This window comes from Zophobas morio, unplaced genomic scaffold (assembly GCF_036711695.1).
Source record: "Zophobas morio isolate AGI-343-1 ecotype UQ-CSIRO unplaced genomic scaffold, CSIRO_AGI_Zmor_V1 ptg000022l, whole genome shotgun sequence".
In the NCBI taxonomy this organism is placed as follows: domain Eukaryota; kingdom Metazoa; phylum Arthropoda; class Insecta; order Coleoptera; family Tenebrionidae; genus Zophobas; species Zophobas morio.
The window spans coordinates 3,046,102-3,072,079 of NW_026972127.1; the positions used below are offsets into that span (position 1 = coordinate 3,046,102).

Below are 25,978 nucleotides of genomic sequence, written 5' to 3' on the forward strand. Positions count from 1 at the left end.
TGTCTTTTTCCAAAGCTTTTGTGCTAATCAAATATGAAGTGCCACATTTTTCACTGGTCAAAGTTCCAATCAACAGTTTATGAACTAACGTCCACATGAATCGGTTGTTTCATCGACATGAAAATAAATTAGATTATCGCCTATAATGTGACCAATATGACCAATAGCCTGCTTTGCTTTTTGGAGAAAGATTTTGAGAGTAAACTTTATGACTTCGCATAGCAGAATTCTTCAGCTCATTTTTGGGAAGTCTTGTCCCAATATGCTGAGTTATCGAATCTTTTCACAGGCGACCTGAAAAATAAAATTACTTAATTTATATTGTGAATGCTTTACTTCTAACATTTAATGGAAAGCAATAAGATAAAGATAAAGATTAAAGCAATTGTTTGAAATTGGAACCAATAAGATAAAGATATTGACAAAGTCATGGTGCTTTCCGAAATTACCGCTTAAAACATGTCCAAAATAGTAAATTTGTATAGGGAAATATCGATTTTAAAATTACGCTCCGCCCCTCGGTCTAACAACGAATGAAAAATTCATCACGATTTAGATCGAGACAGATGGGTGGGGCTTCTCTTTTGGTTTTCTATTTTATTCCTACATTTAGTTTTCTTTGTATAACACGATTACTTACGAACATATTTCACATGGTAATTTTTAGTACAAAATTAAGGATTTTACAATTAAGCTCCGCCCCTCGGCTTATCATGAATAAAAAAAATCATCAGAATATTTCATTATACAAATTTTCCATTTTAAACATGTTTTAAGTTTCGTGTTGCGAAAAGAAGTCTACACATATTAAGACAAAAAGGCAAAATGGAAGCCCGCCCACCCGCCCTATCTCAATTGTGACGATTTTTTTTTATTCGCCGTGAATCAAGGGAGAAGAAAATAAAAATATGTTTGTGAGTATTGTTTTATTCAAAGAATATTACATATATTAAAAAAGGCAAAATATAAACCCCGCCCACCCACCCCATCTCAATTGTGATGATTTTTTATGCTTAGAAACTTAAAACACATTTAAAATGGTAATTTTTTTAGGAAAACATCAATTTTTTAATTAGGCTCCGCCCCTTGGTTTGGAAACTAATGAAAAATTCATCACAATTGAGCTTGGGATTGATATGGGTTGGGCTTAATTTTTGGGTTGTTTTTTTTTTCTTAATATACATAGTATTCTTTGAACAACACGATACTCAAAAACGAGTTTTTATTTCTTGTAGAGAAATAAGGATTTTGCAATTAAGCTCCGCCCCTCTATCTGACAACGAATGAAAAATTTAGCACGATTGAGATTTGAGACGGATGGGTGGGGCTTCTGTTTTGGTTTTCTTTTTTAATTAATACAGTTAGTTTTTTTTTGTATAACACGGTTACTTAAGAACATATTTCACATGGTAATTTCTCCTAGAAAAATAAGGATTTTACAATTAAGCTCCGTCTCTCGGCTTACGACGGTTAAAAAGAAATCATTAGAATTAAGATAGGGTGGGTGGGCGGGGCTTATATTTTGCCTGTGTTTTTCTTAATATACATAGCCATCTTTTCACAACAAGAAACTTAGAACATGGTTACCATGATTAATTTTTTTGCAATTATGGGGCGGAGCCTATTTGCAAAATGGATATTTCTTTATACAAATTTTCCATTTTATGCATGTTTTAAGTTTCGTGTTGTGAAAAGAAGTCTACACATATTAAAAGAAAGAGGCAAAATGTAGGCCCGCCCACCCGCCCTATTTCAATTGTGATTATTTTTTTATTCGCCGTGAGCCAAGAGGGTGGACTTTAACTGCAAAATACTTATTTCTTTACAAGATTTTTTTTTGAGTATCGTATTATTCAAATAATACAATGTATATTAAGAAATAAAAGACAAAATAATATTTTTGACACATTTTAAACAAATGGACCAAGATAAAAAAATAGTTTTGATAATTATGACACAAATTTTCGGATAATTTTTTAAATGTATTGAAAATTACTATTTTGCTATGTCCAATGTGTTTGTAGACGTTGTAATTTTGAAGGGGCACGTGCCCTTGTGCCCCCTGGCACCAGCCGCCCCTGTTAAAATGGTAAATTCTTGTAGACAAATATGAATCTTGCAATTAAGCTCCGCCCCTGGATCTGGCAACAAATGAAAAATTTATCACAATAGAGAATTGAGATCAGAGCGGGTATGGGTGGGGCCTAATATTTGGCTCTATTTTGTTCTTCATATACACAGTATATCAACACGATACTAAACACATATTTTTAATTCCTCGTAGAGAAATAAGGATTTTGCAGTTAAGCTCCGCCTTCTTGGCTCACAACGAATAAAAAAATCATCACAATCGAGATAGGGCGGGTGGGTGGGGCTACATTTTGCCACTTTTTTTCTTAATATGTGTAGACTTATTCCGACAACAAAAAATTTAAAACATGTCTAAAATGCTAAATTTTTGTGCTAATCAACTTAAATTCTCCATTTTTCTTCTACAACCCCTTTAAATACAGTAAAACAACATCAAAGGCAACTTGGCAACGGAGTTTATTTTGTATTATTGTGTGGTGAAAACATTTTTTTTTTTTTTTAATAATCGATAACCCCAGTTTCAAATACCAAACCGGAAATGTTATCGACTATTTAATGATGTCCTTTAACAGATTTGTTTTTGTTTTATTTTGTCTAAAGCAGTTTGGAAAAATTCTGCAGTTCTTCTGAAGTAATTTGAACAACAATTGCGCTAAATCACCGTGTATATAATCATTTTGAAAATTTCATAACTTTAAATTTGTCCACAGGTTAAGTAATTTTAGAGCGGCTTAATTTTCTTGTGGCAAGTTTTCTAAGCACCTGTGTGACCTTGCCGATTGATGAATGATGACTTAAGGTAGTCAGACAAATTCAGAAAAAAATTTAATACGAAATCTAAAAACCTGAAATGAAACCTTGAAACAAAATAATTCGTATAATATGTAATATGTAGTATGCATATTAATGTTAACAAAGCAGAAATCTTGATAAAAACAACAAAAACAATAGAAGCAGTCAAAATATTATTATGTTGAGGCACTGGCTACATTTTCGGGACAATTAAAGTCAACAATTTTCTGGAACAATAAAACCCGATTTTTAATTATAAAAACAAAAACCGGACCTCACTCGTGCCTTATCTAACCCCCTGAAGTCCCACCGGTCATTTTCATAATCATTACACCGACTCTAATTACTGATAACGATCGCACAAGCCAAATGAATGATTATTAATGACACAAAATCAGATATTCGCAATTATTTAAGCAACTCTCATACCATCCATCAATTAATTAGTCATAATCCACTTATTAAAAAAACAAGCATCATTCCAAGAAACTCTTGCTCGGCTAATTCAGCGTTCGAGCATGAAGAACTCACCATCAAGAAGAGAAATACAAGATAAACTGTACAAGTCACTTATTATAAACTACGCCAGCTCCATAAATAATTGTCCGCTTCAGCGATCCCAATATAAAATATTTAGCCGGCGTTTTCGACAATCTCAAACCGTGCCAAATCGCGTAAAATAAATGCCACATAATCTAATAGCTCGGGGTAACACTTAATTGAATCAACCCGGTCTGTCATATTTTTTTATTAATGAACAAATTAAAATTAACCATCGTCATTAAGACCGTTGTAAACCTCCCAGTCTTAATTTACAACAGCCGGCGGTGATGTATGACACTCTCATAAAATTTAAATATTAAACAGGCACGAGAAACGGACTTTTTAATCCATCCACCGGTAAAATATGGTTCCATGCCAACATCGCACTTTGTTATTTAAATCACGGCATCGAAGATAGTGTTCATGAGAAAGTGAAAATCTTGAACTTGTCACTCGTGGCGACGTCACGCGTAATTAAACCGAAAATGATCCGCGTCAAAATTCATTAGTGGAACACCTTTGAATATGCAAGCTGACTCGCCGGCTGTAAAAATAGCACGAAAAATTAACCAGACGGGTGGAAAGCTATCTGTAAAAGCAAACAGCCTAATTTAAGTTTACACGTTCCAGAAAAATAAAACAAGGAGCAAGAACGCGTTCTGCAACTAGTGTAGTTGATTGTTATGAACGCAGCTGTCAATTTTCCTTTCGAATCAAAATATAAATCGTGTAAATGGAATTGGAATTCTCGGCAAGAAAGTTGTGCAAAAAGTCGCTTTCTATTATCGGAATCAATATTAATAACTGCCATTGATACGTGCGGCCCGATGTTTCGCAACCGAGCTTTGTTATCTAACAGCGAGAGGAGTAGGTCGTTGTATGTTATTGTTATTTTTATTCTTAAATTTATCGTACACGGAATTCTGCGCCGCGGATCTAAAAGTTCGTCAGAAGCTGGGAACTTTTAGAGCGGGAGTTCCTCAAAGATCTCTCTGTGGCCCATTGTTATTCCACTTCTTTGACAATGAGATTATTCTTGGCGCAAAATCTTTCGAAAATCTCTGAGTACGTCTTTCAAAGTAATTTGATTCGCGTAGAAAAATAATAATACATAATAATATTGACATAATTTTTTTAAAGAATGTGGAAGAATCCTGGAGACTTCATGAGAATTAGGAAGAATCTCGGAGGTTCCTAGTGTTTTTTTTTAAGAACGTGAAAGAATCAGTAGTATCAATATGAAAAAATCTCAAAGGATGCCAGCGTTTTTTTTTTTATGTATATGAAAGAACTTCGGGGGTCCTTAAGGGTTTTTTTAAGAATGTCAAATAATTTCGGGGCTCTTTAAGGTTTTTTTTTTGAGAATATAGCAGGGGCTTGAGGCTCCCTGGTGTACTTTTTGAAAAAATCTGAAAGAATCTCGGGGTTTCCAGATTTTTTTAAGAATAAGGTGAAAGTATCTCTAGGGCTCTTAGATAGTGGAAGAATCTTGGAACTCTCCAGTATCTGGGAACATGGAAGAGATTCGGAGTTTTCTAGTGTATTTCCCTATAGTATTTTGCAGATTTTTCAATCTTACTGCATATTTACCGATTAAGTGCATATTTCTGTAAAATTTTCAAATTGTACCTTTACTCAGCAAATACCAAGACATTTTCTTGTAGATTTTGACATTTCTTCGATAACTCCTACCATTTTTCCAGAATTGCCGATTGAAATATGAGAATTTTTGGATTTTTTTCAAAAACTTTAAAACCAAATATTTCCAAAATCTTCAAAACAACTATATTTTTTGAATCAGTACATTTAAATATAGAATACAGAATTCTTTGGGATTTTTGGCAATTTTTCAAAAGCAAATTTTTTTATTATCTCTCCTTTAGGAAAATTTCGGCCATTTTTGACCAGTGTCGAATATTAACAAAAGACATTTTCTTCAAGATTTTAACTTCCAGTAACTTCTGACTTCATTTTTTCAATAACACCTACTATTTTTCCAAAATTGTCAATTGATAAATAACAATTTTTGAATTGTTTTTCAAAAATTTAACTTCAAATTGAATATTTCTAAAATCTTGCCCCGGGAGCATTAACACGCTATATTTCTGAAATCTGCAAATTCAAATTTACAGTCCAGATTTTTTTGGGAAACTTATGGCAACTTTTTCAAAACCAAAATTTTTCGATACTTGGTATTTTTTCGGGCATTATTTTAACCACTTTCGAAAATTAACCAAATACATTTTCTTGTAGATTTCCACCTACAGAACTTACTTTCGGTTTCATTTATTCAATAATCGAAATATGACAATTTTAGGATTTTTTCAAAAACTTTAATTTCAAAGTGAATATTTCTAATATCATACCCCGCGATTATAAACACCAATATTTTTGGAATCGGCACATTGAGATCTAGAATACAGAATTCTTTGGGATATTTTTGGCAACTTTTTGAAAAACAAATTTTTTTGATATCTGTCCTTTAGGAAAATTTCGGCCATTTTTGATCAGTGTCGAATATTAACTAAAGACATTTTCTTCAAGATTTTCGGCTTCATTTCTTCAATAACATCTACGATTAAAAAAAAATACAATTTTTGGATTTTTTCAAAAACTTTAATTTCAAACCGACTAAATCTTTCCCCGAAACCATAAACATGCTATATTTTTGGAATCAGCATTTTGAAATCTATAATACAGAATTTTTTGGGAATTTTGTACCAACTGTTTCAAAAGCAAAATTTTTCGGTACCCCGTTTCTTTGAAAATTTCGGGCAAATTTCGACCGTCTTCGAAAATTAACCAAAGACACTTTCTTGTAAATTTTGACGTCTAGAAATATTTTTATTTATAATTTTCCATAAACACACCATATTTTTGTTATTAACTCGTCGAAATGTATTTATATCCCAGGAATTTTTGGCAGCTTTTCAGAGGAAAAATTTGTATTACTCCCCTCCCCCTCCTTGAAGAAATTTGGCCAGTTTTGGACCATTTTCGAACTAGACATTTTTTTTTCATAATCTCACATTGCAATCAACATTGCAATTATTTAGATTTTTTTTTAATTGATTTACAAATCGACCATTTCTAAAACCTTGAGTCGATCCAAAAGCAAAATTTTTGGATATCAATTGTTGATCACTTTCGAGAATTAACCAAAGATATTTTTTTGTAGATTTTGACCTCCAAAAGTTACTTTCGGTTTCATTTGTTCGATACTTCCTACAATTTTTGCAGAATCGCTGATTGAAATACGTATCTTTTTGGATTTTTTTCAAAAAAATCAATTTCAAACCGTATATCTTTAAATTCTTGTCCCGGAACAACATAAATTCTATATTTTTGTATTCAGCACGTTGAAATTTACAGTTCAGATTTTTTTGGAAATTTTCTGGCAACTTTTTCAAAAGCAAAACTTTTCGATGTCCCGCTTCTTTGAAAATTTCGGCCAAATTTCGAGCGCCTTCGAAAATTAACCAAACACACTTTCTTGCGGATTTTGACTTCTAGAAGCTACTTTCGGCCTTAATTCTTCCATAACTCCCACCATTGTTCCAAAATCGCCTATTGAAATATGACAATTTTTGGATTTAATCAAAACATTCAATTTCAAACCGAATATTTCCAAAATCCTGACCCGAAACTATAAACAAGTGATATTTTTGGAATCAACACTTTAAAATTTAGAGTTCAGAATTTTTTGCCAACTTTTCCAAAAGCAACATATTTCAAAATTGACCCTTAGAAACATTTCGGGCAATTTTTGACTCAATTTCGAAAATTAACGAAAATATTTTTTTGTAGATCTTGACCTTCAGAAGTTACTTTCGACTTCGATAACTCTTACCACTTCTCCAGAATGGCCGTTTGAAATTTGAAAATTTTTGGATTTAAAAAAAAAATCAATTACAGACCAAATATTTTTATTTATAAATTTCCATAAATAAACACGACACATTTTTGGAATTAACTCGTCGAAATGTATTTATATCCTAGAATTTTTTGGCAGCTTTTCAGAGGAAAACTTTTTATTACTCCCCTCCCCCTCCTTGAAGAAATTTGGCCAGTTTTGGACCATTTTCGAACTAAACATTTTTTTTCAAAATCTCATATTGCAATCAACATTGCAGTTATTTAGATTTTTTTAAAAATTGATTTAAAAATCGACCATTTCTAAAAACTTGAGTCGATCCAAAAGCAAAATTTTTGGATATCAATCCTTAGGAACATTTCAGCCATTTTTTTGACCACTTTCGAAAATTAACCAAAGATATCTTCTTGTAGATTTTGACCTACAGAAGTTACTTTCTGCTTCATTTCTTCGATAATTACTACAATTTTTGCAGAATCGCTGAGTGAAATACGAATCTTTTTGGATTTTTTTCAAAAAAAAAAATCAATTTCAAACCGAATATTTTTAAATTCGTGTCCCGGAACATCATAAATTCTATATTTTGGATTCAGCACATTGAAATTTACAGTTTAGATTTTTTTTGAAATTTTTTGGCAACTATTTCAAAAGCAAAATTTTTCAATGTCCTGCTACCGGGAACATTTTGGGCCATTTTTTGACAAATTTCGAAAATTAATCAAAGGCATCTTGTATATTTTCACATCAGGAAGTTACTTCCGGTTTCATTTTTTGGATAACTCTTACCATCTTTTCACAACTGCTCATTGAAATATTGCATTTTTTAGGTTTTTTTAAAAATGGATTTTCAAACCGAATATTTCTAAAATCTTTCCCGGAACCATTAACACATATTTTTGGAAAGAGCACGACAAAATCTATATCTCAGAATTTTTTGGGATTTTTTTGGCAACTTTTACAAAAGCAAAATTTTTCGATGTTGTGTTTCTTTGAAAATTTCGGCCAAGTTTCGACTGCTTTCGAAAATTAACAAAAGACATTTTCGCGTAGATTTTGACTTCCAAAAGTTACTTTCGGTCTAAATTCTTGGATAATTCCCACCATTTTTCCAAAATCAATTCAATTTCAAACTGAATATTTCCAAAATCCCGACCCGCCACCATAAACACGCTATATTTTTGGAATCAGCACTTTGAAATTTACAGTTCAGAATTTTCTGGGAATTTTTTGGCAACTTTTCCAAAAGCAACATATGTATTTCAAAATCAACACTTAGAAACATTTTGGCCATTCTTTGAGCCAATTTCGAAAATTAACGAAAACATTTTTTTGTAGATTTTGACCTCCAGAAGTTACTTTCGGCTTCGGTAACTTTTATCATTTTTTCAGAATCGCCGATTGAAATTTGACACTTTTTGGCTTTTTCAAAAAATTCGGTTTCAGACCGAACATTTTTATTTATAATTTTTCATAAACACACTATAGTTTTCGAATTAGCTCGTCGAAATTCCGGATTTTTCAGAAGAAAAATTTTTGTGCCCACGTCGAAGAAAATTTGGCCAATCTTCGACCATTTTAGAAACTTAACCAAAACATTTTCTAAGTATATTTTAGACCTCTAGTAGTGTACATTTTTTTAGAATCTCACATTGGAATAAACATTGCAATTATTTAGATTTTTTTAAAAATTGATTTTCAAACCAAACATTTCTAAAATCTTGAGTCGGGACCATAAATACGGTATGATTTTTGGAATTATCAAGTTGAAATTTACAGTCCAGAATTTTTTGGGAATTTTTTGTCAATTTTTACAAAAGCAAAATTTTTCAGTTTCAACCCTTAAGAACATGGCTACTTTTTCACCACATTTGAAAATTAATTAAAGACATTTTCTTGTAAACCCTGACCCCCAGAAATTACGTCGGCTTCGATAACTCTTTACCATTTTAAAATTTTTCAAAAAATTCAATTTCAGATCGAAAATTTTTATAATTTTCCATAAACACGCCGTATTTTTGGAATCAGCCCGTCGAAAATTTCTCAAAAACAAAAATTTAATGAAAGACGTTTTCTTATAGTTTTCGACCTCCAGAAGTTAGTTTCGGCCTAATTTCTTCAATAGTTTCTACCATTTTTCCAGAATCACCCTTGAAATATTGCAATTTTTTAAAATTTCTTTTTGATACATGTTTCTAAAATCTTAGCTCGATATTTTTTTGTAAACAGCACGGCAAAATGTACCTATATCCAAGATTTTTTTTTCGATGTTTTGACGACTTTTACAGAAGCAAAATTTTTCAATACCCCCATGAAAATTCCAGCCAATTTTCGCCAAGTTTTGAAATTTAATGAAGACGATCTACCTTCAGAAGTTAGTTTCGCCTTCATTTTCTTCCATAGCTCCTACCGTGAGAAACTGTTGCTGATTCTTCAATTTTTTAATAACATTAACAGTGACGGCGGAAAATCGTCGATAATATTCTTAAAATTATTGAGTAAAAAAGCTTAAATTTCTTTCAGAAGAAACAAATTCTCCTACAGTTGTTTATCATGAAAAAATTTAGGTTATGCCACATGAAGTAGTAGCAAAAGACGTTTAACCATTTTCTGGTCGCTCTCATTAGAAGACGTTATTTTCGAATTAATTAAGTAATACTATTTTGAATCATTGACCTCGGCATTTGAACCATGTAAAATTTAAAATTTCGTAATTGTTAGTCATACTTAAACACAGAAAAATAGGCCAAAATAACAAGTGAAATAAATGTTTTCGTTTAAAATTAAAGTACAAAATTTTTTTTTAAGTTCGGTGCATTTATAGACTAGTCAAATAAAAACAAAAAAAAACGCTATTAATTTATATACCAACATGAATCGATTATGTTGTGGTTTATTATTATTTTTTTAATTGATCACTATAAATCAACCCCCCTTCCACAAGCGCTTCTTTGTCGAATATTCACTCTCTCATACTTCGAATAACTGGAAATTCTTCAGTGAGCTCCCAACCCGTAAACACATGTAAAACATTCGTTTATGCTCCGGTACCGCTGTTTGCCGGACACAGGCCAGGTAAACCGCCACAACATAAAACAGTCCAAGTCTCTCCATGTCAAGTCGATGCCTCTTCACACGAGCTAGTAAATTTCTTTCCCTCCGAACCGCAACCGCCGAACTCCATTATTCACAAATTTTTCCAACAGACTCGCTGATGCGGACGAAATGTGATAAACGAGACGTTTCTTTTGCCTGCGAACCCTCCTGCATAAAATTAATCCCCGAAATATCGGAAGGACAGGTAAAACACGGGACGCGCTATTACGCAAATAAACACGGACGCGCAAATAGCTCTCAGCCTCGGTTTTAGGATCGTGCAAGCCGTGGAGGTTTTATTGCGGTAATGAACACTCGCGTTGGCTTTATTTAAAACGCCTGTATATTATAAATCAAGCTCTTCAGTTCCTGTCTGCTATAACAGGTGTAAAGGACTGGTAAAGCTCGGGGAATAAGGTACGGACAACTGCATAGAAAAGTGGCTAGCCTTGAAGAAGATTTTTCTTTTCGAATTACCATTGAGGAATTCTTTCGAAATCGTAAATTTCGTCTAATGCGCGCTTGTGTGGACAACGGGAACAATAACTCGCTTGTGGAAGAGGTCGCTCGAACAGGTGCTAATTTCGGTTCCGGGTGTCGCTATTATAAATGCGAATATTTTTGGCATTAATAATTATAATTAATGGGCGGGATACTAGCGAAACTTAAACTTAGAAGTAAGGACTTCGATTCTTGGTGATATTAGCATGGGCAGATGGTTGGGACGACGGGAAACGACAACGTGTTGTGACACAAATTATGTATTTAAATAGGTGTAAATTATGTCGCGGCAAGTGTGTGGTAACGATTTCAAAACGATTTCCGTTACAAATTGGAGGCTTGTTTGAGTTTCCATTGGTGTAGTAAAACGTTCAGTATAGATGTGTCAGGAAAAATTTAGACCTTGGTGAATTTAGAAATAGATATGATTTTATAATATAATAAATCAAACAAGGAAACAAATGGTTCCAAAAGAGCGGATTTAGGCTAAAAAAAGACAAAATTAGGCGATAAAAGCGGGGGATTTAGGCCTGAAAGTAGCTCTTAGTACCAGGGTTATTTTTGTACTACTGTTCAAATTTTTACCCGTTTTCGAGCATCTTCGACAATTACTACACTTTTTTTTCTACACATTTGGATCTCCAGAAGTTATTTTCGGTTTCATTTTTTCGAAAATTGCCACCATTTTTCTAGAAATTACAATATGAAATGTTACAGTTTTTTCTACTTTTAAAAAATTGGATTGTCATGGCTAATATTTCTCAGATGTTGATTTGGGGAGATCAAGATGCTATATTAATCGAATCATTCCGTTTACAAATATAGTTCAGATTTTTGTGGATTTTTAGGTAACTTTTTCAAAATCTCAAGTTTTTCAATATAATTTTTTTTATCAGTTTTCGAACACTTTTGAAAACTAACTAAAGAGTTTTTTTATACATTTTGATTTCCAGAAGTTATTTTCGTCTTCATTTCCTGGAAAATTGCCACCATTTTTCCACAATTTACAAATTAAATATAACAATTTGTAAGAATTTCAATATTCACAACGAATAACATAATTATTATAATTAGTAGGGAGCTTAAATTTTGCCTTATTTCGGGATATACCTACATAACAATCTTTTCACGCAAATATAATTAAAATGTTTACGATGGTAAATTTTTGTCGCGACATATGGACTTTATAATTAAGCTCCGCCCCTCGGTCTGACAACGAATGAAAAATTAATCACAATTGTGACCAGGGTGGGTGGGCGGGGTTTGTATTTTGCCTTTTTTTTCTTAATATATGTACCTAGTTTTCTTTTTACTACAAGAAACTGAAAATGTGTTTAAAAGGGTAAATTTGTAGAGAAGTGTGGGGGATAAAATTTACCATTTCAAACATGTTTTCAGTTTCTTGTTGTAAAAAAAGACTATATATATTAAGAAGAAAAAATGAAAACATAAGCCCCACCCACCCACCCTATCTCAATTGTGACGATTTTTCTTTATTCGTCGTCAGTCAGGAGGGGCGGAGCTTAATTGCAAATTTCGTATTTTTCTACAAGAATTACCATCTGCAACATGTTCTTCAGTGGTGTTGCTTAAAGAACTATATGTATTAAGTAAAAAAAAAACAGAAGATATGAATTTTCCATTAGTTGTCAGACTGGGAGGCGGAGCGTAATTACAAAATCCATACTTCCTGTTTTAAACATGTTTTAAGTTTCTTGTTGCCACAAGAAGAGTACGAATATTAAGAAAAAAAAGGCAAAATGTAATTTGAATTAACATTATCATTTCAGAAATTGAGTCTCAGACCAAATTTATTTAAAATTTACACTTACAAGTTTATAGAATTCGGCGTTTTCTATTTGAAAAACGTCTTTGTTTTTCATCCATTCGCTTAACTTGTCCTTTAAAGGCGATTTGACTTTGGGATTTTTATGAATGGCATAAAATACTTTATGATAAAGGATTTTTAAAACACTTTTAAATTTTTGAACTTCACTTTACGAAAATCCAACACGAGCTAACTGATACTGGATGAGAACTCGAAAAGAAAGTTGTAGGAGGGCTCTGTACAATTTGTTTTATAAAATAATCAAAACGCTTTAAAAAGGTGACCAAAGTAACATAAAACAGATAAAAAATAAAATAGAAAAACAATAATGAGGAAGAAAATATCTCGGAAAGATGCGAAGAATACCACTGATAAATTAAGCTAATACTTCAATTGTGATGAATTTTTCATTTGTTGTCCGATCCAGGGGCGGAGCGTAATTGCAAAATTTAAATTTGTTTGATTCTTTAAAAAGATTATTAAAAAATCTCGGGGGTTCCGAGTGTCTTTTAAAAAAAAAGGAAATTCGAAAACCACAAGTCTTCTGTCAATAATTATGCCACAATTTCGTTTAGAAAAATTATTATTTTGTATTTAAAGATTTTGAATGAATCTCAGGGAACACAAGTGTCCATTTTAAACGACCATGACACAATCTTGAGAGCCACGAATGTCGATTTTAAATGATTATGACAATCTCGGAGGCCACAATGTCTTTTTTAAAAAGATTATGAAGGAATCTCGGGGCCACAACTGTCTATTTTAAATAAATATGATACAAACTCGAGATCCACCTGTGTCAATTTTAAATAATTATGACACAATTTCGGAGGCCCCACGTTTTTTTTAAGAAAATTGTGAAGGAATTTCTGAAGCCACAAATGTCCCTTGTAAATAATTATGACACAAATTCGGACTCCGCAATATCTGTTTAGAAAGATTATTATTAAGTGTCCCGAGTGTCTTTAGTTTTTAAAAATTATGAAGAAATATGAATAAATCTTGGGGGCCACAAGTGTCCACTTTGAAGGATCATGACACAATCTTGAGCGCCACGAGTGTCTATTTTAAATGATTATGACAATCTCGGAGACCACAATGTCTTTTTTTAAAACGATATTTAAAAAATCTGGGACGTCTCGAGTGTCTTCTTTTAAAAAGATAATGAAGAAATCTCGGGGCCACAAGTGTCTATCTGAAATAATCGTGACACAAACTGTTTAGAAAGATTATTATTAAGTATCCCTTGTGTCTTTTGTTTTTAAAGATTATGAAGAAATATGAAGAAATCTTGGGGGCCACAAGTGTCCACTTTGCTCGATCATAACACAATCTTGAGGGCCATGAGTGTCTATTTAAATGATTATGACATAATCTCGGAGGTCACAATGTCTGTTTTAAAAAGATAATTAAAGAATAAAGAATCTGAGAGGTCCTGAATGTCTTTTTTAAGAAGATTATGAAGATATCTCGGGGCCAAAAGTGTCTATTTTAAATACTTATGATACAAATTCAAGGGCCACCTGTGTCAAGCATCCCGGGTGTCTTTAGTCTTTAAGGATTATGAAGAAATCTTGGGGGCCACAAGTGTCCACTTTGAACGATTATGACACAATCTTTAGCGCAACGAGTCTCTATTTTAAATGATTATGACACAATTTCGGAGGCCCCAATGTCTTTTTTAAAAAGATTGTTAAAGAAAGTCGAGAGCCAGAGTGTCTTTTTTAAGAAGACTATGAAGGAATATCGGAAAACAAAAATATCTCTTGTAAATAACTGTGACACAATTTTGGTGGCCCCAGTGTCTGTTTAGAAAGATTATTATTAAGTGTCCCGAGTGTCTTTAATTTTTAAAGATTATAAAGAAAAAATGTGATGAAATCTTGAGGGCCACAAGTGTCCATTTTGAACGATCTGTGACACAATCTTGAGGGCCATGAGTGTCTATTTAACTGATTATGACATAATCTCGGAGGTCACAATGTCTTTTTTAAAAGGATAATAATTAAAGAATCTGGGAGGTCCTGAATGTTTTTTTTTAAGAATATTATAAAGAAATCTCGGGCCCACAAGTGTCTATTTTAAACACTTATGATATAAATTCACCAGTGTCAATTTTAAATGATTATGACACAATTTCGGTGGCCTCAATGTTTTTTTTTTTTAAGATTATTAAAGAACCTCGGGGATCACGAGTGTCTTTTTGAAGAAGATATTGGAAACCACAAGTCTCTATTGTAAATAATTATGACACAATTTTGGAGACTAAGTATTAATTATTTAGAAAGATTATTATTAAGCATCCCGGGTGTCTTTTGTTTTTAAAAATTATGAAACAATCTTGAAGGCCTATTTTAAATGATTATGACACAATCTCGGAGACCACAATGTCTTTTTTAAAAAGTTAAGTAAGAATCTAGTAGGTCCGAGTGTCTTTTAAAAAGAATGTGAAAAAATCTCGAGGCCACAAGTGTCTATCTCAAATGATTATGACACAATTTCGGAGGCCACAGTGTCTTTTTAAAAATATTATTAAAGAATCTCGGGGGTCCCGAGCGTCTTTTTTAAGAAGATTTGAACCCACAAGTGTCTATTGTAAATAATTATGACACAATTTTGGAGGCCCAAAAGATCAGAAACATCAGTAACCTATATATATTAAGAAGTACAACCCAATGATAAATTAAGCCCCACCCGCCCGCCCTATTTCAATTGTGATGAATTTTTCATTTGTTGTCCCATTAAAGAGCGGAGCTTAATTGGTCCAGAGTGTGTTTTTTAAGAAGATTATGAAGAAATCTAGGCACCACAAGTGCCGATTTTAAATAATTATGACACCATTTCGGAGGCCCCAGTATCTGTTTAGAAAGATTATTATTTAGCGTTCCGACTGTCTTGATTTTAAAGATTTTGAAGGAATTTCGGGGACCACAAGTGTCCATTTTAAACGATCATGACACAAACTTGAGGGCCACGAGTGTCTATTTTAAATGACTGGCACAGTCTCGGAGGTCACAATGTCTTTTTTGAAAAGATAATTAAAGAATCTGAAAGGACCCGAGTGCGTTTTTGAAGAAGACAATGAAGAAATCTCGGTGCGACAAGTGTCTATTTTAAATAAGGATGATACAAACTCGAGGGACGCCTGTGTCAATTTTAAATGATTATGACACAATTTCGGAGACCCCAATGTCTTTTTTAAAAAGATTGTTAAAGAAAGTCGAGACCCAGAGTGTCTTTTTTAAGAAGATTATGAAGGAATATCGGAAAACAAAAATATCTCTTGTAAATAACTGTAACATAATTTTGGTGGCCCCAGTGTCTGTTTAGAAAGATTATTATTAAGTGTCCCGAGTGTCTTTAATTTTTAAAGATTATGAAGAAAAAATGTGATGAAATCTTGGGGGCCACAAGTGTCAATTTTGAACGATCATGACACAATCTTGAGGACCATGAGTGTCTATTTAACTGATTATGACATAATCTCGGAGGTCACAATATCTTTTTTAAAAAGATAGTAATGAAAGAATCTGGGTGGTCCTGAATGTCTTTTTTAAGAATATTATGCAGAAATCTCGGGCCCACAAGTGTCTATTTTAAACAATTATAATACAAATTCGGGGGCCACCTTGTCAATTTTAAATGATTATGACACAATTTCGGAAACTTCAATGTTTTTTTTTAAAGATTATTAAAGAATCTCGGGGATCACGAGTGTCTTTTTGAAGAAGATATTGGAAACCACAAGTCTCTTTTGTAAATAATTATGACACAATTTTGGAGACCACTGTGTCTATTTAGAAAGATTATTATTAAGCATCCAGGGTGTCTTTTGTTTTTAAAGATTATGAAACAATCTTGAAGGCCTATTTTAAATGATTATGACACAATCTCGGAGACCATAATGTCTTTTATAAAGTTAAGTAAGAATCTAGTAGGTCCGAGTGTCTTTTTTAAAAAGAATGTGAAAAAATGTCGAGGCCACAAGTGTCTATTTCAAATGATTATGACATAATTTCGGAGGCCACAGTGTCTTTTTTAAAAAGATTATTAAATAATCGCGGGGGTCTCGAGCGTCTTTTTTAAGAAGATTTGAAACCACAAGTGTCTATTGTAAATAATTATGACACAATTTTGGAGGCCCCAGTGTCTGTTTAGAAAGATTATTATTAAGTGTTCCGAGTGTCTTTAATTTTTAAAGATTATGAAGAAAAAATGTGATTAAATAAGTGTCCATTTTGAACGATCATGACACAATCTTGAGGACCATGAGTGTCTATTTAACTGATTATGATATAATCTCGGAGGTCACAGTGTCTTTTTTAAAAAGATAATAATTAAAGAATCTGGGAGGCCCTGAATGTCTTTTTTAAGGATATTATGAAGAAATCTCGGGCCCACAAGTGTCTATTTTAAACAATTATAATACAAATTCGAGGGCCACCTGTGTCAATTTTAAATGATTATGACACAATTTCGGAAACTTCAATGTTTTTTTTTAAAGATTATTAAAGAATCTCGGGGATCCCGAGTGTCTTTTTGAAGAAGATATTGGAAGCCACAAGTCTCTATTGCAAATAATTATGACACCATTTTGGAGACCACTGTGTCTATTTAGAAAGATTATTATTAAGCATCCCGGGTGTCTTTCGTTTTTAAAGATTATGAAACAATCTTGAAGGCCTATTTTAAATGATTATGACACAATCTCGGAGACCACAATGTCTTTTTTAAAAAGTTAAGTAAGAATCTAGTAGGTCCGAGTGTGTTTTTTAAAAAGAATGTGAAAAAACCTCGAGGCCACAAGTGTCTATTTGAAATGATTATGACACAATCTCGGAGGTCACAGTGTCTTTTTTAAAAAGATTATTAAAGAAGCTCGGGGGTCCCGAGCATCTTTATTTAAGAAGATTTGAAACCACAGTGTCTATTGTAAATAATTATGACACAATTTTGGAGGCCCAAAAGATCAGAGACATCAGTAACCTATATATATTAAGAAGTAGAAACCAATGATAAGTTAAGCCCCACCCACCGGCCCCTATTTCAATTGTGATGAATTTTTCATTTGTTGTTCGATCAAAGGGCGAAGCTTAATTGGTCCAGAGTGTCTTTTTTAAGAAGATTATGAAGAAATCTAGGGACCACAAGTGCCTATTTTAAATAATTATGACACAATTTTGGAGGCCCCAGTATCTGTTTAGAAAGATTATTGTCCCGAGTGTCTTTTGATTTTAAAGATTTTGAAGAAATCTCGGGGACCACAAGTGTCCATTTTAAACGATCATGACAATCTTGAGGGCCACGAGTGTCTATTTTAAATGACTGACACAATCTCGGAGGTCACAATGTCTTTTTTGAAAAGATAATTAAAGAATCTGTGAGGACCCGAGTGCGTTTTTGAAGAAGACAATGAAGAAATCTCGGTGCCACAAGTGTCTATTTTAAATAAGAATGATACAAACTCGAGGGACGCCTGTGTCAATTTTAAATGATTATGACACAATTTCGGAGGCTTCAATGTCTTTGTTAGAAAGATTGTTAAAGAATGTCGGGGGTCGTAGGTCCCGAATGTCTTTTTTTTAAAGATTATGAAGGAATATCGGAAACCACAAGTGACTATTGGAAATAATTGTGACACAATTTTGGAGGATCAAAAGATCACAGATCATGAAGTGGAGACATCAGTAAGCTATATTAAGAAGAAGAAACCAATGATAAATTAAGCCCCTATTTCAATTGTGATGAATTTTTCATTTGTTGTCTTATCAAAGGATGGCACTTAATTGGTCCTGAGTCTCAGCGGGCTCTAAAGCTTGCACTTTTTGAACGTGGTATGGATGTGTGCCTAGTTTTCTTAATGTACGATGGACTACAAACTGTGAAACTCTGTAACTTCAGCTGCAAGTCGGCGAGTGCTGATGTTGGGCTCTTCTTCGACGCGATCCAAAATTTGTTCATCTGCTTGCAATATTCTTTCGGTCCTATCACGGTCACGATCCTGAAATCACCCTGTATATGTATATATATATGATTTTTTGCGACCCCGAAACCCAATTATTTCCCATTTTACGCGCAAAGGTTCCATTTTTCATCGCGGCCCCGAGTGCCATCCTTGAAACCGGCGAGAATACCACCACTCGGAATTATTTACCAATTTCGCGCCAACGCTCTCAAATATAATAAAGGTCCATCAATTTAACGTGTGCCCGATCCACAATAGCCTCATTATTCCCATACGTCTTCCATTATATGGCACCGTTCCGATAGTCATTTGTCACGATTATACATTGTGAACGAGCCTCGTCACCCCGAACGTCCTCTTTTTCCCAGTCCTCGAATTTTCGCACCGAATCTTCGATCAAACTCCGTATTAATCACGCTCTAGGTGACAGTTCCTCATTGAACCTCTTACAACAGGTAGTGGCAACCGGGCGGCAACGAACTCCCTACTAATCCTCGAAATTTCAAACGACCGTCTACAATATATCTTTATTAAGTCAGATGAAGGCCCGGTATAAATCAGTCGCTATTTGAAAACTCGGCCAACAAAAAACAGATTATCCCAAGTCAAACAACAGTACATCACCGGCTGCCGGGAACCAGGTCGGCGGTGGACGGAATTAGGCGAGGAGTGGGGGCTTAAGATCAATCATTACTGCGATTCACACTTACTTACTAAATTGTCTCGATCGTTCGTTCTCGAAAACAAACGTCAAAACGTAGTTTATGTGGCGTTTAGTTATTCCTTTTCCCATCCCGTCCGATTCTCTCCGCCGAAATCGTCGGAACTGGCCCCAGCCTGCTTTCGAACACCTCTGACTTATCGTGGCACATAAAGCAGACGGGCGGGGGTCAAACCGGGTCGCGGGTCACGCACCCTCCCCCTCCGCCACCCCCACGGAATGCGTGGCGACGCAGCCACGGGCCATCTCGTGTGAAATTTCCACCGCGAATAAATCAAGCCGATCTGAATGCGCCCTAAGCCGATCCGGGGCAGATGCCGGGAGGGAACGGCACCTAGGGGACGGCCGCACAACTACACATTTTGTTCAACCACCACGACAAAACGACAAAAGACACCTGGTGGCTACCGCGTGACGCTTAGCGATGTGTGTGGATTGTTAATTATCGTATAAGTTTTGGAGTTCCTCAGAGATCCGGTTAAGCTTGTACGCCTTCATTATTCACGCGTTTTGGCAACGATCTCGTCAGCGGCCATTTTATCCAGAACGTCATTTTTGCATTTGATTTTATTTGATTTTTAGTTTTTCTTAAAATCTATAACTAAATGTAGAGCTTCTAATAATAAACTTATCAATAATTATCTAAGATCTAGATCTAGTTATCACCCAAAAAAAAGTATTACGGAGTTTATTGAAAAGAAAGAGTCCCTAAAATAAAACAAAACACAAAACAATAAAAAAGAAATCTATTGGCTACTACGTGACGCTTTCTTAATTGCCGTAAGCTCTTTTGGAGTTCCTCAGAGATCCAAGGAAATGTTGTAAACCTTCATTATTCACTCGTTTTGCCAACGATTTGTCCACGACTATTTTATAGTCAGTCTATTAATTTTCCATCTACAGAAACCCAGAAATGAACAAAAAATAATCGAAAAATAGAGATGTCGGGAAATCGAAAGTTCGAAAAAACGAAACATCAAAAAACCGTAAAATCGAAAAATGAAGAAATCAAATTTCTAACATTTTAAAAACTGAAAAACTAAAAAACCAAAAAAACTAGAAATCAAGAAATCTAAAAATTTAAATATGAAAAATCAAAAAATTGAAGAACCGAAAAACTGAAAAATGGAGAAATTGAAAAATACTGAAACTGAAATGTCGAAAAATGGAACAATCGAAAAATTGGAAAATCGAAAAAGCGAGAAATCGAAATTGAAAGATCGAGAAATCAAGTAATCGAGAAGTCGAAAAATCGAAAAATTGAGAAATCGAAACACCAAATTCTGGATAAATCGAGAAATCGAAAACTTGAAAAACCGAAAAACTAAAAATTCGAAAAAATTAAAAATCGAAAAATTGCAAACTTGAAAAATCTAAAATCGAGAGGTCGAAAATCGAAAACTTGAGAATCCAAACATCAAAATAGTCAAAAACTCAAAATTTAAAAACTCGAAAAATTGACAAATAGAAAAAGGAAGAACTAAAAAATCGAGAAATCTAGGTACCCAAAATTTAAACTTGTAAAATAGAAAAATCTAAAATTTAAACAATCGAAAACAGAAAAAAGCAAAAAATCACAGTACCAAAAAGTTGAAAAATCTCAAAATTGAAAAATCTAAAAACTGATATATCAAAAACTTGGGAAGCTGAAAAGTTGAAAAATCGGGAAATCGAAAAATCGAAATCTCAAAAAATCGGTTAATCGTAAAATTGGGAAATCGAAAAATCGAAAATTTAGGAACGCCTAAAATTGAAAATCGAAATAGGAGAGTCGAGAAATCGAGAAATCGAAATATCGAAAACTTTAGAAGTCAAAAAATTGAAAAATCGAATTTAGAATGGAAAAGTCGAAAAATCGGGAAATCGAAAAGTTGAGAAATCGGGAAATCGAAAAGTCGAAAAATAGAAAGATCGATTAATCGTAAGACTGAGAAATCAAAAAATCGACAATTTGGAAACGTGAAAATTGAAAAATAAAATCGGAAATCGGAAAGTCGAAAAATCGAAAAACGGAATAATCGTAAAATCGATCAATCGGAAAATTGAAGAATCGAAAAACCCAAAAATTGAAGAACTTAAAAGGCGAAAAAAAAACTCGAAAAATCTAAAAGCGAGTAGTCGAAAAATCGAGAGATCCAGAAATCGAAACACTAAAAAAGTCAAAAATCTAATATTTCAGAATTTGAAAATTTAAAAAATGGGAAAAATGAAGAACCGAAAAATCGAGAGAACGAAATTTCAAAATTTTAAAAAATAGAAAAATCAAAAGATTAAAAATTTAAGAATCGAAAAATTGAAAAATCGAAATATCAAGACATCAAAAAATCTAAAAATTGTAACACTGAAAAAATTGAAAATATGTATTAAAAAATCCCAAAATTGAAAAATCCTAAAACTGAAACATCTAAAGTCGAAAAATTAAAAAATGGATTAATTGAGGAAACGAAAAACCAAAAATGTACAAATGCTAAAAATTGAAAAATTGACAAAAATCGTAAAATTTAAAAATCAAAAAATTTCAAACTCGAAAAATCTATAGACGAGAAGTCAAAAAATCGAAACACTAAAAAAGTGAAAAATCTAAAATTTAAAAATTTTAAAAATAGGAAAACGATGAAATGAAAAATCGAGAAATCTAAATATCTAAGTTTAAAAAATTGAGACATTAAAGATAGAAAAATTGAATCGAAAAATTGAGAAATCAAGACATCAAAAAAATTTAAAAAATCGAAGAATTTTGAAAAATCAAAAAATTCATATATCGGAATACTGAAAAATCCAAAAATTAAAAAACCCCAAAACTGAAACTGTGAAAAATTGAGAAATCGAAAAACAGAAATCGAAGAATTGATAAATCAAAATCGGAAACTGGAAAGTTCAAAAATCGAAAATTTAGAAACGCCAAAAATTGAAAAATGGAAATCGGAAATCGGAAAGTTGAAAAATCGAGAAATCGAAAAGTCTAAAATTAAAAAAATGGATAATAATAATAATAATAATAATATTAAGTAATCGTAAAATCGAGAAATCCAAAAATCAAAAAATTTGGAAGTCGAAAAATTGAAAACTCAAAAAATCTAGAAGCAAGCGGGAAGTTGAAAAATCGAAAGATTGAGAAATCGAAACATTAAAAAAGTGAAAAATCTAATACTTAAAAATTTGAAAAACTGAAAAACAAGAAAAACGAGTAACTGAAACATCGAGAAGATGAAATTTCTAAAATTTAAAAAATCGAAAAATTATAACATTGAAAAATTGTACAATCGAAAAATTGAGAACACGAAATATGAAAAATCCAAAAATTGGAAAATCCCAAAAGTGAATAATCGAAAACTTGAGAAATAAAAAAATTAAATAGTCGAAATCAGAAATTGGAAAGACAAAAAATGTAAAAATCCGTTAATCGTAAAATTAAGGAATCGAAAAATCGAAAATTTAGGAACGTTAAAAACTTAAAAATTGAAAAACTGAAAAATCGAAAAATTTGAAAACTGAAAAATTGAAAACTCGAAAAATCTAAAGGCGTGAAATCGAAATCGAAAGATCGAGAAATCGAAACATTAAAAAAGTGAAAAACCTAATACTTAAAAATTTGAAAAACTGAAAAACAGGAAAAACGAATAACTGAAAAATCGAGAAGATGAAATTTTTAAAATTTAAAAAATTGAAAAATTATAACATTGAAAAATTGTACAATCGAAAAATTGAGAAAACGAAATATTAAAAATCCCAAAATTGAAAAATCGCAAAAGTGAAAAATCGATAACTTGAGAAATCGAAAAATTAAATAATCGAAATCAGAAATTGGATAGTCAAAAAATTTAAAAATCCGTTAATCGTAAAATTGAGGAATCAAAAAATCGAAAATTTAGAAACGTTAAAAATTTACAAATCGAAAAACTGAAAAATCGAAAAACTGAAAAATCGGAAAATTTAAAAACCGAAAAAGTGAAAAATCGAGAAATCAAAGAATCAAAAACCGAAAAACTGTAAAACCAAAAAACCTAAAATTTAAAAAAAGGAACATTGTGAAAAATCGAAAAAATAAAAATCAAAAAGTCGAAAAATCGAAAAATCGAAATTGGAAATCGGAAAGTTAAAAATCTAAAAGTCGAAAAATCGAGAAATCGAAAAGTCTAAAAATAAAAAAATTATTTAATCGTAAAATTGAGATATTGAAAAATCGAAAATTCAGAAATACCAAAAATTGAAAAACTGAAAAGTCGAAAAATTGGGGAATCGAAATATTGGAGAAAAGATAAACTGAAATTTCGCAAAATTGAGAAATCGACTAATAAAAAAATCCAGAAATCGGGAAATTGTCGGTTTTTTTTCCAAAAATCTAGATGTTTAAATTCATAAACCACAACTTCAAGGCTCTGTTACATTTTAACACATAAATAACATTCGATTTTGTAATTTCAATTTTAAATTGTAAAATGTTATAGAATTTTGTTTATTTTCCAAAAATCTAGATGCCTGTGGTAAAAATTCGACACGGATTTATAAACCACAATTGGAGGAGTACGTTATTTTACAGACAGACAGACGGACATAACGGAAGATCTATTTTTTAAACCCTAGGGTCATGAAACGTCGAAAAAACATGAAAACTGACCTGATTTGACCTGACCTATTCTAATCTTACACCCAGCACGTTACTTTTGCATCTACAGTTTCTTATTTTTAGATTTTAATTATTTTATTATTATTATTATTACAATTATTATTACACTTTAATGTCGAACGATTTACCTTCTAGTCTATTGACATAGTCACTATTAAACATCACCGATTTTTTTAACCATGGGGCTCCTCAGAGACCTAGTTCAAACCTCCCCTATTCCCCCGTTTCGCCAACGATCTGCTCACCACTCTTTCTTGTTTCAGGCGAAAAACCCTTCAAGTGCGAGTACGAGGGCTGCGACCGGCGCTTCGCCAACTCCTCGGACCGGAAGAAGCACTCGCACGTGCACACCTCCGACAAGCCCTACAACTGCCGCGTCTCCGGCTGCGACAAATCCTACACCCACCCGTCGTCGCTGCGGAAGCACATGAAGGTGCACGGCTGCACGGGCCGGTCGCCGCCCCACTACGACAGCGACGGCGAAGAGTCCAACTCCTCCTCGGCCGGGAGCATCTCCGTGGCCGCTAGTCCCCAGGTCCCCGGGCCCCAGCTGCCCGGCAGCACGGCGCTGAGCGAGTGGTACGTGGCGTGCCAGCCGCCGCCCCCGGTCACGCCCGACCCCCTGGGCGGGCTGGGACACTTCGGAAATCTGCACCACAGTGGCGCCGCCACTGCCTATTGATAGTGATAATGTGGATAGTTGTTGAGTTTGTACATAGTTTATACGATGGCGGGGCTCCCGGGTGGAAGGGGGATGACGAATTTAGAAGTGGGATTAAGGGGGATTTACAAATACAAGAAAAATAGTTTCGAGTTTCATTTAGATATACAGCTGATTTTCATATACATACCTACATAATTATATATGTAAATAAATGAATAAAAAAAAATAAAAATCAACTAAAAAATAAAGAGAGGTTTTTGTTTTTGTCTGAAACGGCTGTGATCTCGATTTTTGTATCTACAGTTGCCTGTAAAGTGACACTAATATTTATTAAAATAAGAAAAAACATTGTGTCATGTACAGGGGTGTTTTTAAGTAGAGGGCTAAATTGTTATTTTTTTTGTTCGAGTTGTATGTACAGCTGTTTATAAAGGCAGCAATTTTTCTCGTATTTATTAGTATATATAAGTACTTTCTTTGTAAATTTGGAAAAACAAATATGACTTCATTTGTAAAAATTTGATGGGGTTTCCTATATACAGCCGGTCATTAAGCGGCGATTTTAAAGATCCAGAAATACAAAATTAATAATTTGAAATTTACGAAAGGTGTCATCTGGGGGCTCCGTTCCAGATATTTTTAAATTTGACTGTGAATATAATTTAATGTTTTATGGTTCCCGTGCAATTATTGACATGCATTTGCTAATTTATATACTTCTAATTTTTGTATGATGAGTTCCGTCTAATGTAAGTTAAGATAAGCGTATTTGTATATTTGTATAAATTTTATTATGATATTTAATTGTAGGACCAGTGTATAAAGAAATTTATTGTAAATATATCTTATCAGGGATCTCTGTATATCTAAAGTTTATTATAACTTGAATTATTGAAAATAAATTTGACTGATGATGTATATAAACAGGCTTTTTATTTAAACTGGGGTACGAAATATTTAGGTGTTTGAGCGTTGAGATAAAATACACATAACTGGGTTTTTGTGCTAAACAACTGAAAAAACTGGTCGAAAGATATGTCGACAGAACTTCCCTCGCCCTGTAGCGAAGCAAAACAAGTCACGTTTCTGTGAAAAATTATCAAAATTTTTTGCAATTTTTGTTTTCTGATAACCTTTTTTGATTTGAATTTATCCGTTATTCAATTTTAATTTTTCAATTTCTCGATAGTTAATTTCCCAGTTTTCAATCTTTCAGTTTTTCGTCTTTATAATTTTGACGATTATCTAATTCTTTGATTTTAAAATTTTTGGATTTTCC

General features: G+C 33.0%; 1 protein-coding gene across 1 annotated transcript in view; it reads left to right on the top strand.

Moving 5' to 3' along the window:
* Window positions 1-25,548, top strand: part of LOC135133715 (pair-rule protein odd-paired) — a 69,169-nt gene extending 43,621 nt beyond the window's left edge. The window contains exon 2 of the mRNA XM_064062205.1: window positions 24,299-25,548. Within this exon, the coding sequence (XP_063918275.1) occupies window positions 24,299-24,717 (419 nt within the window). The 3' untranslated portion in view covers window positions 24,718-25,548. The remainder of the gene's footprint in view (window positions 1-24,298) is intronic.
* Window positions 25,549-25,978: the final 430 nt, after the last annotated feature.